This window comes from Herpailurus yagouaroundi, unplaced genomic scaffold, assembly GCF_014898765.1.
Source record: "Herpailurus yagouaroundi ecotype Mexico unplaced genomic scaffold, PumYag 197, whole genome shotgun sequence".
NCBI lineage: Eukaryota > Metazoa > Chordata > Mammalia > Carnivora > Felidae > Herpailurus > Herpailurus yagouaroundi.
In genome coordinates this window covers 4,417,749-4,435,683 of record NW_024412428.1, presented here as the reverse complement: position 1 = coordinate 4,435,683, position 17,935 = coordinate 4,417,749, and the positions used below count along the sequence as shown (strand labels likewise).

The 17,935-nt window shown below is 40.7% G+C and overlaps 1 protein-coding gene across 3 annotated transcripts in view; it reads left to right on the top strand.

Moving 5' to 3' along the window:
• Positions 1-3,039: 3,039 nt before the first annotated feature.
• The window catches only part of MTMR6 (myotubularin related protein 6), a 38,946-nt gene continuing 24,050 nt past the window's right edge, over positions 3,040-17,935 (top strand). Inside the window, exons 1-2 of one of the 3 annotated variants that reach the window (XM_040448051.1) lie at positions 3,040-3,199; positions 14,576-14,692. In XM_040448051.1, the coding sequence (XP_040303985.1) occupies positions 3,176-3,199; positions 14,576-14,692 (141 nt within the window). In that variant the 5' untranslated portion in view covers positions 3,040-3,175. The remainder of the gene's footprint in view (positions 3,200-14,575; positions 14,693-17,935) is intronic. The other 2 variants (XM_040448049.1, XM_040448050.1) reach the window with 2 other exon arrangements.

The following is a 17,935-nucleotide window of genomic DNA, read 5'->3' as shown; positions in this document are numbered from 1 at the left end:
TGTTTTCCAAGCAGCATTTTCTAGTTACAAGGGCAAGAGAAATGTAGCTTAAATTTCCTTACAGCTTGCAGCCCACTGATACGTGAAACATGCAGAGTGCGATCTTCCTCAAGGAACTCGTGGTTGCCTTAGTGCCTTAGTGTTTACGTTTTATTAAAAGACTAAAGGTAACCTTATCCCAACAGCAGCTAGCCCCTCGAGGTCCTGAAAGCCTTGCTTCCACATTCTTTAGAGACTTACGCTATCATTAACCCCCACTAATTAAAAAGTATATAGTCAGTTACTCCTCACAACCCCAGTACAGCTCTTTTTGCCCGTAGGTCCTGTTCCTGTGCTATAATAAAATCACCTTTTTGCACCAAAAACATCTCAAGAATTCTTTCTTAGCATTCACTCTTAAACCCAAAACTCAAATTGCATCAAAACTGCTTAGTATAGGGGTGCCTGGGTGGCCCAGTCGGTTAGGCGTTCGACTTCGGCTCAGGTCATGATCTCGTGGTCTGTGAGTTTGAGCCCCACGTCGGGCTCTGTGCTGACAGCTCAGAGCTTGGAGCCTGCTTCAGATTCTGTGTCTCCCTCTCTCTCTGCCCTCCCCTGCTCGCACTCTGTCTCTGTATCTCTCAAAAATAAATAAACGTTAAAAAATTTTTAAAAACCTGCTTAGTAGAGAACATCGGGAAACTGTAAAGCAGGGTTTCTCCATCTCTTCGCTATTGACATGTTTCTGGATAATTCTTTGCTAGGTGTGTGTCTGTAGGTATGCATTGTAGGATGTTCAGCAGCAAACCTAGCCTCTACCCACTAGATGTCAGTAGCGTCTCCACCCATGCACCCAGTTGTGACAACCAAAAATATCTCCGGGTATGGCCAAATATCTCCTGAGGGGCAAAATCACTGGAGGCTGAGAAACACTGAAATAGAGGAATTACAAAAACCACCTGCAATCCTCCCATCTAGAAATGTAAACTTTTTGTTTGTATACATAAAAATTACGGAACAGTCACATTGATCTTATTCCATAACCAGCTTATTTTCCACTCAGTAATACAGCATCAACATTTTTGTTATGTAATATTCCTCTACAGCATAAATTTTTTTGGTAGTGCAAGTACTTTATAACAAAATAATCCTAATTCCTCCTTCCTCCCTCCCATCCCTGTGTCATTGCTGTCCTTCATTTCACTTATACATTAAGCATTTGTGCGTGGGTACACACACACACACACACACACACACACACACACACACACAAATACATTGTTGCTATTATTTTGAACAAAATGTTTATTATTAGATCAATAAAGAATAAGGAAATGTTTTTATTTCACTTTCACTTATTCCTTCTCTAATGTTCTTCCTTTCTTTATATAGATCCAAATTTCTGACCTGTATCATTTTCCTTCCCTCTGAAGAACTTCTTTTAACAATTTTTTCCAAGGCAGCTCTATCGGCAACAAATCTGCGCAATTTTTATTTACCTAAGAAAGTCTTTATTTCACTTTGCTCTCTTCTTGCTTGTGCGGTCTCTTCACATCTGAAGAGAAGTCAAATGTGATACTTACCTTTGCTTCTCCATAGGTAAACTATTCTTTTCCTCTGGCTTCTTCAGGACTTTTTTTCTCTATCTTTGATTTTCTATAGTTTGAGAATGATGTGTAGTTTCTCTGACATCTATCCTGCTTGGTGTTCTCAGAGCTTACTGGGTCTGAGGTTTGACATATAACATTAAACCAGGGGAAATTTTCAGACATTATTGTTGCAAATACTTGCCTCTGTTCCTTTCTTTCCTCTTCAGATGTTCTTTACATATATACTACACCTTTTGTAGATGTCCTGCAGTTCTTGGATATTCTGTTCTGGTTTTTTTTTCAGTCTTTGTTTTCTTTGTGTTTTAGTTTTGGAAGTTTTAGTTTTTGAAATATTCTCAAGCTCTCCGAGGAAAGAGATGTCTTTCCTCAGCCATGTCCAGACTACTAATAACACCATCAAAGGCATTCTTCATTTCTGTTGCAGTGTTCTTTATCTCTACTATCTCTTTTTGGTTTTTACTTAGGACTCTCGTCTCTCTGTTTCCGTTGCCCATCCGTTCTTGCGTGTTGTCTCCTTTATCCAGATAAATAAGACCCTTTCCCATATTAACCCTAGTTGTTTTAAATTTGCAGTCTGATAATTCCAACATCCCTGTCATATCCAAGTCTGGTTTTGATGCTTGCTGTGTCTCTTCACACTGTTTTCTGCCCTTTAGTATGTCTTGTAAGTTTTTCTGGATATTTGGACATGATTTACTAGGTAAAAGAAACTGCCCGGCATTGGTGCCCAGGAAGGTTGCTGCTTGTGGGTTTGTTTCCTTTAGTTGTGATTGTATTTGCCTGCCCCTCTCTAATTCTGGGGGCAGTGATATTCCCGGTGCCCTCAGTTCTCTTGCAGGTCTAGGGAAAGTTGATGATTTTCAAGTTTGTTCAGCTTTTACTTGTTAGGATCTACCGCATAATTTTTTAATGGATGCTGGTGTTTATGGACATACTACACTTTTATATAACTAATTCTGTAGTATGGGGAATTTTGATTGTTTCAAATAAGGCTACACTAAATATATTTGACGATTTCCTTGGAACAGATTCTAGTACAACCGCACCTAAAGAGAAAGTATTGAAATTTGGTGCTGTCCACTAGCAGGGTAATGGACTTCAGTGACGTCTTGTCTCGCCCTCACCCACTAAATTCTCTTCACACAAGGACGTCCACACAGTCCATTCCTGAGCAAAGAAAAGTCTATGAACCACCGAGCTCGCCTCCATTTCTTGTCCTTGGCCAACTGCCCGATTGAGGGACGCCTTCTGCTAGGGGTTGGCGAGCCTCCACAAGCAGGGGGCGCTGCAGGATCTACGGTGGCTCAGAAGAAGGAGACGCCGCTCTCCCCCAGAGGACGCTCTGCCCCGCCGGTCCCCGCCCCCTTCGCGGCCGCCGGTTTGGGGAAGTGTCTCTTGGAGACGGCGCACGCCGGCTGCGCCTGCGCGGTTGACGCTGCCAGGGGGCGGGCTGAGGGGGTGGGCTGACGGGCCGCGGCGCTGGCCCGCTGATAGTTCCTGCCGGACCTGGGTGGTTGTGGCCGCCCGGGGTTCTGTCGCTCCATGGTGCGCCCGTGAGGCTGGCTGCCGGCGGCCGTCTCCTCGAAATGGAGCACATCCGTACGACCAAGGTAGTCGGACGCAGAGAGCTGTTCGCCACTGGCCATGGTCTGAGCCGGCAGAGGGACGAGGCGATGGGAGCTCGGCTGGCCCGACCGGGGCTAAGGAGCGGCCGCGCGGGGGCCCGGCCCCAGGCCCGACGGGCCTGCCCGGGCCTAGTCTGGGAGGGTAGGGGCAGTTTGGGCCGAGGTGGGTGCGGAGGCCTCCTGTACCTACGGGAGTGGCAGTCTCGCTTCAGCCCTGGGTGTCGGGGTCTGGATGATTCGGGCTGCTGGGGGTTAAGTCCCATGAAATGGGTCGCCGCCCTCTAGCGCTACACTCTTTGGGGGGCAGAACTGGGGCTGTTTTAGCTCCAGCTGCTTTCAGCCATTCGCCGCCCATAGACCGGAAAACGGGTGGGTCCTCAAACCAGCGTTCCGGTACTGTGTAAGCTTTTCCTTGTTCACGTTGAATTGTCCCATGTCACAGATTCTTGATGGAAGTTTTGGAGACGCTGCGATCAGCGCTCTGCTCCATCTCACTTGCTTGTCTCGGTCTCCAGTCGTTTAAATTTGGCATTCCGTCTCTGTGCTTCAAAACCTCATTGTCTTTAGTGTGAATAGTTTAACAGAGGAGTTACGGAGAAGAAAAAAATGGCATCCCATATTTTAAAGTGTCCGGTGAAACTCTTTTTTAGTTGAGCTTATTAAATCCTATGCTTAACATTTGGGTGCGAAAGGCATTTACTTTTTTTTTTTTTTAATTTTTTTTCAACGTTTTTATTTATTTTTGGGACAGAGAGAGACAGAGCATGAATGGGGGAGGGACAGAGAGAGAGGGAGACACAGAATCGGAAACAGGCTCCAGGCTCCGAGCCATCAGCCCAGAGCCTGACGCGGGGCTCGAACTCACGGACCGCGAGATCGTGACCTGGCTGAAGTCGGACGCTTAACCGACTGCGCCACCCAGGCGCCCCAGGCATTTACTTTTAAGAACACACAATATTCTTATAATTCCATTACAAATGTTAAAACTGAAGGGAATAGCATCAGAATGTTACCGAATTACGTTACCAGCAATTAAGTTCAGCTTCAGCCTTGGGAGGGAGAAAACAAACCGAGACAAGACTGGAATAACATGATTTGAAGATCTCTGGGCGCCTAACAACACAGGGAAGAGGGACCCACTGTGAATCTTGACTTCGTGTTTTCCTGAAACCATTGTTCAGTTGCCTCACATCCTAAAGTTACCATTCATTTAGAAAAATAGCAGACGTGCGTTGTCTTCATTTGTTCCATGGAGAGTTTGAGGTCTGTGCCATTAAAATGTTTCACAAACCTTTGTTAGATGTCACGGATTTTTGTTGGAGCTTGTTTTTGACTGCGCATACTATAGTAAAATTGAAGACGCTAAAAACTAATGCCTTTCAAAAAAATCTTTTTTTTTTTTATTTTTTTAACGTTTATTTATTTTTGAGACAGAGAGAGACAGAGCATGAACAGGGGAGGGTCAGAGAGAGAGGGAGACACAGAATCCGAAACAGGCTCCAGGCTCTGAGCTGTCAGCACAGAGCCCTACTTGGGGCTCGAACTCAGGGACCGTGAGATCATGACCTGAGCCCAAGTCGGACGCCTAACCGACGGAGCCACCCAGGCGCCCCATAAAAAAATCTTTTTTTTTAAAGAGAAGAATAGTAAAGCAACTCTGTAATTCTTCAAGTTGCTGGTACTTAAAGTTTGAAAACAGAAGGCTAATTAAGTAAATAACCAAACTAGTAGAAAATGCAGAGGTGGAAAAGAGGGCTGAGGTATGCATTAGATCAGGTTCTTGTCCTGGTTCCAAAGTTCTGAATGTATATTATATAGTAGCTTTTCACAGTGGGCCTATGCTGATGGTTTAGCCAGGTCCTCTTACGACTTTTTAAGAAGCAAAATTTAATTTTCTATTAAAATTACTTCTCAAGTTGTGCTCTTTTATTACTTTGAATTATTTTTCTAGCATTGGACCACCAGTACTCTGGAATAATCTTAAGTGGCTATAGACAGACTGTAATTAAATATTTACCAGGTCCCAGTTACGTGCCAGGCATCGTACAGACACCGGTTATGTAGCAGTAAGCACGATAGATTTGGAGCTCGTTCTACATTCTGATCATTGCGTTTACTGTAATATTTTCTTAAATCATGGCTTAGTCTTAAAAGATTGATATGAACATAGCCTATTGCATTATTATACTAGTATGCGTAGCCTTCTTGGACATGGTTAATTTACTGCAAAAATGATTGTATTTCAAAACTAAAAATGAATTGCTTTAAGTTTACTTAGCTGTTTTGAATTTAGCAGTTTAGTCACTATGATCAAGAACTGATTGTAGTCGTACGTAACGATTGTCTTGTTCTGTGTTGAGACCGCTGTATTTGGAAAGTAATAATGACCATTTCTTGAGCAACTCTATGTCTCTAGAGCCAACTGTGCAGTATTTCTTTACCGTACTTACAATTTCACAAATATATTTTTTAGACTAAATTGTCACTAATTTCTTGAATAACCTTGCCAGTTGGGTACATTATCAACCTTTACAGATGAGGGAATAGACTTGGAGAGTTGAAGTAATCTGCTCAATTATCTAATGAGGGGTAGAGCCAAGATCGAAGCCAAGGCTTGTCTACTTCCAAAGATTACATAATGTTTTTTTCTTCTCTAGTTTTAATCTAATTGTTAAAATGTATTAATATTAAATCAGAAATGAATCTAATAGTAATTCTAAGAGCTTTTTCTTCCCCCGAATCTCTTTTGACTTAAGTAAATAATATGTGGCTTTTTTTTTTTGTATAGTGTCATTGTGAGGTTTTTTATTATTATTATTGCTTACTAACCAGAGGCTGAGTACTGATTAAATGGCTTTATAGCTATAAAATTCAGGAATATCATCCTATTTTGGTCACATTTGGTTTACGAACTGTACCACTAAAGATGTCAGGTGTGAATTTGAATTTCGGAAAGACCATTTCCAAGCTTATGCCTATCACTTTGAGCTCTAATTTTTCCATAATGAGATAGTCTTGCCAAGAAACAATGGGAAAGAAGCAGACACACTTCTTTATACAGTCTTTCTCCTTTCCCTGCCAGGCTCCAGTGCTTTGGCTGACATCATCTGTTGATGTCGAATGATATCATGCTGTTTGTGAATGGAACTTTACAGAATGTAATGGAAGAATGTTTTTCCTAAGTTCTATACGGAAGACTGCTTTCTAGAGTTTACTAAAGATTGGAGTGTCCTATGGAAATCTGACCTCACTAGGATTCAAGTGAATTATTCCAAAAGTAACGCCTAGTTTGTTCTTAGCTTGCTACCCGTTTTGTCATTAGAATGTAAGATCGTACACGTATGTATACAAACACATGTTATCAGTTACACAGAGGGAAAGATATGCAAAACTGGGAATGACTAAAAATAAGAACCAATAGTTTGTGGGGAGCACCTGAATGCTTTTCCCCATGCAAAATGCCATTTTGACTCACTAATATTATCCCAATAGACAGGTGGGAAAACCCCAGCCTGCAGAGGATTAAATATCTTGTCCTGACTCAAAAAGCTAGCTTTACTAGGTAAGAGGTGGAAACGTGAATCCAGATCTTTCTTTCTTTTTTTTAATTTTTAAATATTTATTTATTTTTGAAGGAGAGAGAGAGAGAGACAGTGTGAGTGGGGGAGGGGCAGAGAGAGAGGGAGACACAGAATCCCAATCAGGCTCCAGACCCTGAGCTGTCAGCACAGAGCCTGGCGCGGGGCTTGAACTCGCAAACCGTGAGATCATGACCTGGGCCGAAGTCAGACGCTCAACCGACTGGGCCACCCAGGCGCCCCGAATCTAGATCTTTCTGATACCAGTCCTGTTCTCTTAACCATAACACTCCTCTTCTCCACAGAGTAATGGTCTAATCAAGAGATTTGAATAGTGAGGTAGGTCAGCATGAGTAGAAATGGAAGGAAAGTAGGGGATGGAGGAGAGGAACTTAGGTGGTCGGGTTGTGTCTAGCAGGTGGCTGATTATGAGGGTCTAGGGTCAGGGGAGAAGTGTGGTCCCGAAGAAGATTTGGGAGTTGTCAGTGTTTAGGTAATGATTGATTTTTTCTTTTATGGATGAGTTTCTGCAAGGAGTACACGTAGAGGCTCTGTGGAGAAGAGTGTGAAGGTTAGAGCCCCGAGAATACTTACAAAGGGGCAAGCAGGAGAAGAGGAGTCAGAGAAAGGGTATTAGGGATAAAACAGGAAGAGGCAAGTCACAGGAAGGGAACAGTTTTCCCTATTCTAATTTCCTTCTTTGCTTCCTCTTCCTCTGCTCTCTCCTTGTCTTTAGGCTTGTATATTTTAGGCACTGGGGATACGGTGGTCAGTAAATCAGACAAAAGTCCCTGCCGTTATAAAACTCATCTGCTCGTTGGGGAAGACGTAACAGTAAACAAGGTTAATAAGTCAAATATGTAACATGGTAGATGATAATAACTGCTGTGGAGAGTGCCAGAGTGGGGTTGGGGGAGGATGGTTGTAAGGAGGGTAGTTAGGGAAGTCTTTACAGAGATAGTGACACTTGAGTAGAGACCTGAAAGTGATGAGGGAGCAAGCCGTCTTCACCGGGACAGGGGTTGGGAAGGGGTGGCTGGGAGGGTCCCAGAAGAGGGAACAACAAGGGCAGAAACCCCGTGCTGGGCATGCCCGCTTAGTACGAACTAGCAAGAAGACCAGCGTGGCTAGAGTAGAGTGAGTGAAGGAGAGAGCACTTTAGTAGATTCAAAGTGGGGCAAAGGGGCAGGCCTTGAAGGCTGATGTGAAATCTTTGCTTTTCCTGAGTGAGACAGGAAGCCATTCATGAAAAGTCAGCTGTGTCCAATGCTGCAGAAAAGCAAAGTAAGACAGGACTGCAAAGTGTCCTTGGATTTATGATCGGTCTCATTGGTGACTTATTCAGCTGGACGCTATCGTAGGAACCGGGGGTACACGAACAAAGAAAGATGGCAGTCACTGCCCTCTTGAGGTTCATCTTCCACCTCACAAAGGCAGCTTGACGCTCTTCTTTTTGAAAGACGTCAGTGCTGCGGAGTGTGGATACTAAGAGTCCCAGTGGGTGCCTGGCTATAGGGGTGGCTCACGACAAGTCAGAGAAAGCCTGACAGTGCATTTTCTGCTTCAGTAACCTTTGTCAGGGAGTTGTAAAGTACAGCTGTTTGATGCAGAACTTGGAGGGTAGCCACTGGTCCTTTCTTGTCCCAGAGGCCACTTGGTGTCTGGGTTTTCTAGACGTGATTCTGAGTGTGTGTGATTCCCTGCGTTTTTCCTTTCCAGTTTTGTAATCAGCTGAAATTTGAACTTCCTGTTTAGACCATTAGGGCACCTTTCAGTGCAGGCCCAAAGTTGGCAACAATTCAGCTTACGTGCCCTCAAAATAATGTGTTGGCGTTTCCCATCCTCGCCATAATGACCATACCCTCCAGTTCTGTTCTCCCGGCACCATTTCTTCTTTGTTTATTCTGTTCCCAAAACCTTTTCCTTCTTCCCCACTGTCTTCTTGCCCATGGTAATACCTATAATTAAGGGATCCTAACACTATTTCTGTAGGGCCTCAGTGCTAGTCAATTGAAAGAGTTGTGGTTCCCTAAATACCTGACTTAAAACGTTTCCAGGAAAACACTGGGAAAGATCTGTCGCAACATCTGTGAAGTACTTTTAGTTCCTTGGTGAAAAAGGGAAATATGAGGCAGCAGTTGGTGTTTAGAAATTGGCTGAGTCTCTGGTTTGAAATTTGGATGCCGATAATTTTAGCGAAGAAAAAGATCTGATTTCCTTCTTTTTTTTTTTTTTTTTTTTTTTTTTTACAGTTACCTTAGGATTTGCAGCAAAGAACAGAATAATTAGTAAATTTTCTCAGAACCTAAAGTTTCTCTGGAACCTAAAGTACTAAATAAAGTTTTGGACTAATGTTCAGGTTCATTTTATTATCCGTCACATCCATATAGCGATTGCCATATTGAGGCAGTCATGCAATGATTTTTCTATTATATTTTCTGATGTGAATATAATTTTTCATTTACTAAGGTAAATAATCCTCAATTGAGTCATATGTAATCTCTCTTCCCTCAGATTTATATTTCTTTTTATACTTTATCTTAGTGAATGGCACCCGGTCTGGCGAGATTAACATCTTCAAGAAGCCTCTATTTCTCTACTTCTCCTTCCTCCTCACCTCAGTTTTGTTATCTCACGATGGGCTTCTTCTTTATCCTGTCTGTTGTGGCTTAATCCAGGACTTACTACGTCTCTCCCAGGCACCCTTAGATCACTCCATTAGCGTCTTACCTGGTTTCCTTCCTCCCATCTCCTCTCTACTCAACATTTTCTCCACGTTGCCATTGGAAAGATCTTAAAAACCGTATCCGATCATGGGCTACGGTGCTTAAAATCCTCCCTTTGTATCCTTTTATCTACAGCATCACAGATGCTCTACTTTAACGGGAGTTTCTTTTTCATCAAATGTTATGCCCCCCCCTTTTGTGTTCTGTCTCTTCTATTGAGAATTCTGTATTTTCTGTGTATTAAGAAAATTTTGTTGAGCTTTGCTCTTAATATTATATTAGGAAAACATAGTTTTTTCCAGCTGTAGCACACATTAGAATATTGGGTCGGTGTGCCTCGTCCTCCTTTTCTCCATTTGAACTTGACATCGTTTTAATATAGAGGACTGTCAGGGCTCAACTTACCTTATCAGCTAACTAACTTAATAACAGTAGTAAGTAATTTTTGCAAACATTTGAGCACTTTATTGCTTACTGTTTTTCAAGCAACCTTGGGGTAAAGTACCTACATTTATTATCCAACCTTACTGCAGCGCTCAAGGGAGAGATTATTGTACTTATTTTGCAGATAAAGAAAACGAGGCCCAGACAAATTGACCTTTAGTTGACAGCTGGTAAAATTTTGTTGAATGAGTTAGTAAACTCTTTTTTTTTTTTTTTTTTTTTTTAGTAAACTCTCTTTCTTTATAATGTATATTTACGTTCATGTTCGTCCTATGCTCTTCATAATTTTTTTAATGTTTATTCATTTTGTGAAAGAGAGAGAGTGGGGGAGGTGCAGAGAGAGAGGGAGACACAGAATCTGAAGAAGGCTCCAGGCTCTGATCTGTCAGCACAGAGCCTGATGTGGGGCTCAAACTCATGAACCGAGAGATCATTACCTGGAGCCACCGAGGTACCCCTTTTTCTATGTTCTTTAAAGATGTGTGTGTATGCGTGGGGAGGGGGGAAGGGCAGGGGAGTGTATGTACATGCCCATAATGCAGTTACATATTTTAAGGGGCCACAGTTGTAAGAAGCTCTTTTAAAAAGTGGGGGGACTACACGAGATGGGGCCTTAAATATTTGGGAAAAGAGCATAAAGATAGGGAAGGAACCTAGCCTAATGTGAGTTAAGAGCAAGAGGCATTAATTTGGAGTTAAAGTTAGAAGGAATACCTGTTGCGTAAAAATGACCCGGTGAGCTTCATAAAAATACAGATTCTTGAAATACATATATGTATTTAAAGAATATATGTATGTATTTATACATATGTATTTATATTTATATTGGTCTCCATCTTCTGAGATGACTGAATGTAGTTCAGTGGGGCTTGGGATTTATATTTATGTAGAGTTTTGGAGATGATTCAGAGGAACAGGTAGGCTTTGGGACTTGTGTGTAGGTAGCCAGAATTAGAGATCTAATAAATGGAGTTTCAGATAATTTTGGATATAGAAATTAGGGGGAATCAAGAAATAGGCTTGGAGTGTTAGGAAGAGTTTTGTTTGTTTTTAAGTAGGATCCACGTTCAACACGGAGCCCAATACTGGGCCTGAACTATGACCCTGAGATCAAGATCTAAGCTGAGATCAAGAGTGGGACACTCAACCGACTGACCCACACAGGTGCCCCAGGAAGAGTATTTGTGACCTGAATTTCTAATCTTGATAGACAGCAAGCCTGAAAGAGCCGTGTAGTGTTACGCAGCTCTAGAAGAAGAGTGACTTTGTCCTAATTGGGTGATGAGGTGGGAATAGCAGACTGAGAGTCCACACGTGTATTTAAAAACAAAAAAAAAGCTGAACCCTATTAGTAATTTTTCCACTAATTTTAAGTTTGTTCATTTAGTTGTAAACCCCTGAATGTCTACTGTTCACCTACTGTGTAGGGAAAAGGTGGCAGAGAGACCTTAGGGACAGTATAATGTTACAAAGAAGAATTTTATGTAATGAATCTCTTGGATGATTTCAGCAAAAGAGACCACTCGTAAATTGTGGGCACCTTCTCTTTCCCCCCCTGTGAGAAATTTCTCTGTGGCTGTTCACTTTTGTTTAACAAACATTTATTGTGTCAAATGTTAAACTAGTCGTTAGGTAGTCAGACATAAATAAGAGACAGTTCTTGGGGTGCCTGGGTGGCTCATACAGTTAAGCGTCCGACTTTGGCTCAAGTCGTAATCTCCTAGTCCATGGGTTCAAGCCCCTCATCGGGCTCTCTGCTGTCAGCACAGAACCTGCTTCGGATCCTCTGTCCCTCTTTCTCTGCCCCTCCTCCGTTTGTGCTTGATCCCTCTCTCAAAATAAACATTAAAAAAAAAAAAAAAAAAAACCTTATTAAAAAAATAAGAGTTCTTGCCCTGGGGTATGTTATAGCTTGAGTGGGAGAGATGGGCACGTGAACAGATGATTTCATCATATTGTAGGAACTACCCTAATAGTAGTGGAAGGTGCAGATTTTTAGAATATGTAGGCCATAAAATTGGTAGGAATTGGTGATTAATTGAACGTTGGGGATCATAGGATGAGTCCCAGATTTCTAATGTGGGTGACTGGATGAGGACGGGTTAATATTCACTCAGTTCAGAAATACAGGATTGGGAACCTATTTGTGAGGGGTGAGGGAAAATCAGTTTCATCTTCACATGCTTAACATAACTCTTTAGACACTCAAGTAGAGCGGTTTAGCATGGTGGGAAGGTGTCCTACTTCAGGAATCAGACTATTCCTGTTCAGTGTTGTTCCGCTCACTAGCCGTTACTTGCTGTGTGGTGTTGGGACATTTAACTTCTCTAAGTCTCATTTTTTGTACAGACACTAATAGTACGTACCACATAGGAATTGTGAAAAGCAATGAAATGATGTATGTGAAGCACTTATCATAGTACTGGCCACATAATAAGACGTCAGTACTGTGTCAGGAATTATTGTTATTATATGTATAACAGACGGTGTAAATTCAGGAGAGCTCAGAGTTGGCATTTAGTTTGGGGAATCATTAACGTATAGGCTAACCCAATGACAGTGGACAAGAGCCCCAGGTAGGGGATGGAGGGAAGAGGGTTAACATTCAAATGAAAAGTGGTGTGATTGTTTTGCATGTGGATAATTGTGTGTAGAGAATTTGTGCCTTGTCAAGAAATTATTACAGCTTATGATTGGAGCATAACAAGAAATACTTATGACCTTTTAAAAATCCACAGATTAAAACTCTTCACGTGGACTTAAAAAAGAACTTACTGTTCATTTAAATAAATGGTAATAACAACATCAGCCCCTACTCCCTTTAAACTACTTGCCAATATCCTTTTTTTTTTTTTTAAATCTTTTCTGAGTAGCGTGTGAAGTGGCACAAATTGTTTGCTTGAGTAGTGTCGACACTTTATAGTCACCTTTATTTCCAAGTATATTCATCAGTTCTCTTCAGTGCCATTGGCACTTCACTTGCATTGCTTCAGAGATGCGGCAGGTGAGATTTTATACCGGGGTCATTGCTGTTGGTTGGCCGCAGTGCCCTTACAGCCAAGTCCAGCACGGTGGAAGAGGGGTAAACAGTAATTGACCCATTGTTTTAAAAGTGTTTAAATTTAAGTGTGGATTCAAAGTGTGCTGCATAATGAAGTTAGAATTTTATCTAAGGAAGGAGTGGTCCTAAACAAATCTGATCTCCGAGAGAAATCTTCATACGGGTTTATACGAAGGAGGTTTTCCTATTGTCTTTTATAAAGGACAAGGAGTATGATGATCTGGCAGTTTTTGCCTGTCAAATCAACTGTGAGAACTGAGCCATTAGTAGATCATATCTCTATAAGTTTCCAGAAGAAAGACTTAAAACTCAATTCATTGCCTTAATGTTGCAAATAAAATTTTCTGTCAAAAACAGGTGCTTTATTTTTACATTTAAATTTTGACTTATTTGGACAGCAACTGTTATGAGTGCAAAACCCTGGAAGGAAATTTCTTTGGGGGAAGCTAATTAGTGTTTTACATCGTAGTTATTACACTGAAGATCATAATTTCATAATGGGGGGCATTTGTTTCTTCAGTTTTAGTAAGGAACAAAAAATATGTATGGGAAAAGTACAGAATTAATGAGATAACTGTTAGTAATCCGGTTTTGAAGACACACAAGTTAAAGAATTATCCACAGCCTACTCTTATAGCTGCCGATCAAAATTTTAAGTTGGTTATGGTTGTTTTGCTTTTTTCCCTGTCCCCATGAGCAGGCACAGCCATAAATACTGTGTTTTCAAAACAGTAGCATCCTGCACATTCCCGCCAACTCTAACCCCATTCCCCAATGGCGACCCTGTGTGTGCGCGTGCGCACAGGGGTTTACTAGTAATAAAGAACTACTATGTACCTCACTGCCTCATCCACTAGACAGCACGGAAGCAGCGTGTGACATAATCCGTGACGGGGCATTCAGAGCCGGGAGGAACTACAAAGCTGGGACATTAATCAATTACTTTTCTGAGAAGGATTCCGGTTAAGAGACTGGGCATCAGTGAGCCTTGAAGAGTGCTTAGCACTTAGCTAAGCAGACGAGACTGTCTTAGAAAGGGAGAACGGTATGAGGAAAAGCACAGGGGTGGCTACAAAACATGGTCTTGGGTGGAGTGGTGAAGAGAATAGAGAAATTCAGTTGGCGTTTGCAACCATTTAACTGTTTCCTGATTTCATTTTTCTGGTAGTTTACCTCCATGACCCTAGGTAAATGACCTTTTGTATTTATTACCTAATTTGCCAACCTAAAATTTACGGACTCTTGGATATGAAAACTGTTTCTGTTTATACCACATGCTTCCTTTCTGTTCCACTTAGTATCCGTGTTAATATTTTTTTACGGTGTTCCTGTATCAGTTATAATTTTAACTCTAAAAAGTACCCAGGTTACTGATGGTGTACCTGTTCCCCGAGATACGTGAAATTTAATGTTCAACATTAAATAAACTCGTGTGTTTGAACAGAAGGAGGAAAAAAAAATTGGAGCTGATCATTTAAATCCTGGAATAACAAAGAATTTGTATTACTTGTGAAATGAGAGAAAACATTTTTTTTTTTTTTTTTTTTTTTAGGTTGAGCAAGTGAAATTACTTGACCGATTCAGTACCAGCAACAAGTCACTAACAGGAACACTCTATCTTACAGCCACACATCTATTATTTATAGACTCTCATCAGAAAGAAACCTGGGTAAGAAGGACATCTGCTGTGCTGCTTACCATGCTTATAATAATGGACTTGGCCTATAGCTGTGTTTTATTTTGGTCATGTACAAATAATTTAATCCTTGGTTACCTATTTTCAACAAAATTCAACAGCCTATTCTCTACCCTCCCTCCTAATAAAACAAAGATACCATGTGGAATGTGGAAATTTTTTATAGAATATAGCAAGGCTCTTTTTATCTGCATAAATAATTATAAAATACCTACTTGTTCCTTTTAATTTTTAAAAATGTAAATAATACATGCCCATGTTTAATAGATCAAATGGCCTATTCCGTGGTATTTTTATACCAAATTGCAATTACAGTGTTTTTTAAGTTGATTGATTATAGATCAAACAGTACAGTAATGGATATTTTATATATATTTCTTCCTGTATATGTGCCAGAGTGTCTCGGAGGTATCTGGCTGAGAGTAAAATTACTGGGTCTAAGATAAGTGCATATTTTCCTTCGCTAAGTGTGGCACCGCTCCAAAATAGTTGTTTCAGAATATTCTCAGTAGAGTGTGACTCATGGTCCGCCATCATCAGCAACATTGACATTGTCAGCTTTACAATGTTTGCCTCTCTGGTGGATGTGCAATTGTGATTTTAATTTACTGATTATGAGAAAGTTGTCCTTTCAGATATTTTGGCCTTTAGGTTTCCTTTTCTTTTTCTGTTGGGCTGTTTATCTTTTTACTGGCTTTATAAGAATTTTGGTTTTTAATGTTTTGTCAGGTGTATGTGTCGTAGATAACTTCTCCCAGTGTGTGGCTTGTCTTGTATGTGTATACGTCTTGCAACTAAAGTTTGAAATTTTAATGTATTAGATTTTCATTGTTTCTTTTATGGTTTATGCTGTCTTGTGACTTAAGGGATTCTATTTTTTTTTTTTTTCTAAAAACTTACATTTTGTGTTTCAAGTATAAGTTGTTAATATATCTGGGAAATATTTTGGTGGGCGATATGACTTAGGGATTCATTTTCATGTTCTTTTCATATGGATACTGGCACCATTTACTGACGGTTTCGTTGCATTAATGTGTACTATCAACTGTGATAGATAAAGGGAGGGCCTGCTTTTTAGGCTCCCTGTCCTGTTCTTTTGATATATTGCTTCCACTGTACCAGTAGCACATTCCTTGATTGACTCTAGCTTTTTAATACAATCTCTCTTTGATTGTACTCTTGATTTTCCCAGGAAGGCCATCCAGTTGATATGTGATTGCAGTAAGTCAAGATACTTCCCTGAGATGTTGATCTCGGAGAAGTTGTGTTCCCAAGAGGCACTGGACCTCCTCCCCACGCAGTGTTGGCCTGGGAGCTGCCAGGAGGGCCTTGTAAAATCCTTAGTCATGCTACCACCCACTCTATCTATGCCTCCTTTGTCCATCTGTCCTAATACCTTCTCAGTATGTTACCCATCTCCTCGCGATACATGTGCAAGTTTCCCCTAGACCTCTTCTTGCGGATGTTGAGAACATAGTTTCGGGGCAGTGAAAAAATATCGGTGTTGTCCTCTCCTATTATTGTCTTTATTTTTTTTTTTTAATTATTTTCTTTTTTTTCAATGTTTATTTATTTTTGGGACAGAGAGAGACAGAGCATGAACGGGGGAGGGGCAGAGAGAGAGGGAGACACAGAATCGGAAACAGGCTCCAGGCTCTGAGCCATCAGCCCAGAGCCTGACGCGGGGCTCGAACTCCCGGACCGCGAGATCATGACCTGGCTGAAGTCGGACGCTTAACCGACTGCGCCACCCAGGCGCCCCTCCTATTATTGTCTTTAAAATGCCTTCTTATCAGTATATTCCCATATGTCTCTCCTGAATGAAATCTGTTTCGTATAGTAGATCCACAGAAATGAACATTTTAGATCTAGAGACTTACCAACTTTTTATCTTTTTTCTCATCTTACAGATGATTTTTCTTTCAAGGTCATGTCACTAGTTAGTGGCAGAGCCGGTCTCTGCAGCATTTTCTTGCAAATAATTTTGGGTCGTAATTAGAATCGCGATGGTGACATATTATTACAGTAGCTGTTGTCTCTTGTTCTCTATTTAGATGTTAGTATTAGACCATTTTGAGTAACTTGGCACCGGCCTGCTAATATCAATGTTAGCAGTGCTAAATGTTAGCCACAAGTGTGAGCCGTACATGTGTAGTGTGTGTTAAATATTTGTGTGATGTATACTTTTAATGTCTGTAGAGCAAATTCTTTCCTCATTAGTCTTTTTTAAGCTTATCTTGATTATATTATAGACTTAATCTTGCATGTGAACTTTAGAAAAAATATATAATTAGTAATTAATAATACCAGCATTTAATTTTATAATTATATAATACATATATATGATATATAAATAATCAGCCATCTCTTACCCTACCACAGAAAAAGGCAAAAAGCCATTTGGAATTATTTATTGGAACTTACATTAAAGTTTTAGATTAATTTGGGATGAATTTATTACTTGTCATGATTGAGTTCTATCATTCAGGAATCTGCTATAACTCTTGAGATCTTTTATTTTCCAGAAGACTTTTCTATAAATATTTTAAAGTAGGGGTGCCTGGGTGGCTAAGTCGGTTAACTGTCGGTCTCTTGATTTTGGCTTAGGTCATCATCTCACGGTTCATGAGTTTGAGCCCTGTGTTGGGCTTTTCACTGAGTGCAGAGCCTGCTTGGGATTCTCTGTCTCTTCTCTCTCTGCCCCTACCCTGCTTGCTCTCTTAAGTAAACATTTTAAAAAATGCTTTAAATTAATAGGAATGGTATTGAGAAAAAGAAAACTTTTTTTAGTAGCAAACAGAATATTAGAACTCATATGAATGATAATTATATCTTTAAAATGCCATCAAGTATTGAGTTTATAGTAGAACTTTCTATTCATTCAGTCAGGAAACATTGTAAGGGAGGTATAAGCAGTGACACCTGTATTGCTGGTTTGGTCTGATTTTAAGTTTGGATGTATAAGATATAACAGCTGAAACTTTCTTTTTCTATTTGAGCAGGTTCACTCCAATGCTCCAGATACTGTGTTAGGTGCTAGAGATAGAACGTTGCTCAATTTAGCTGTGGTATTGCTCTGTATGAAGTTCCCAACATCTAGCTGGAGAAATAGACATTCACTGTATACAAGGAATTACTCGTGTTCTGAGTGCCGTGATGGAAAAGTATAGGCTGATAAGGGATAAGAAAATGGAGAGAACCTAACTTTTCCCATGG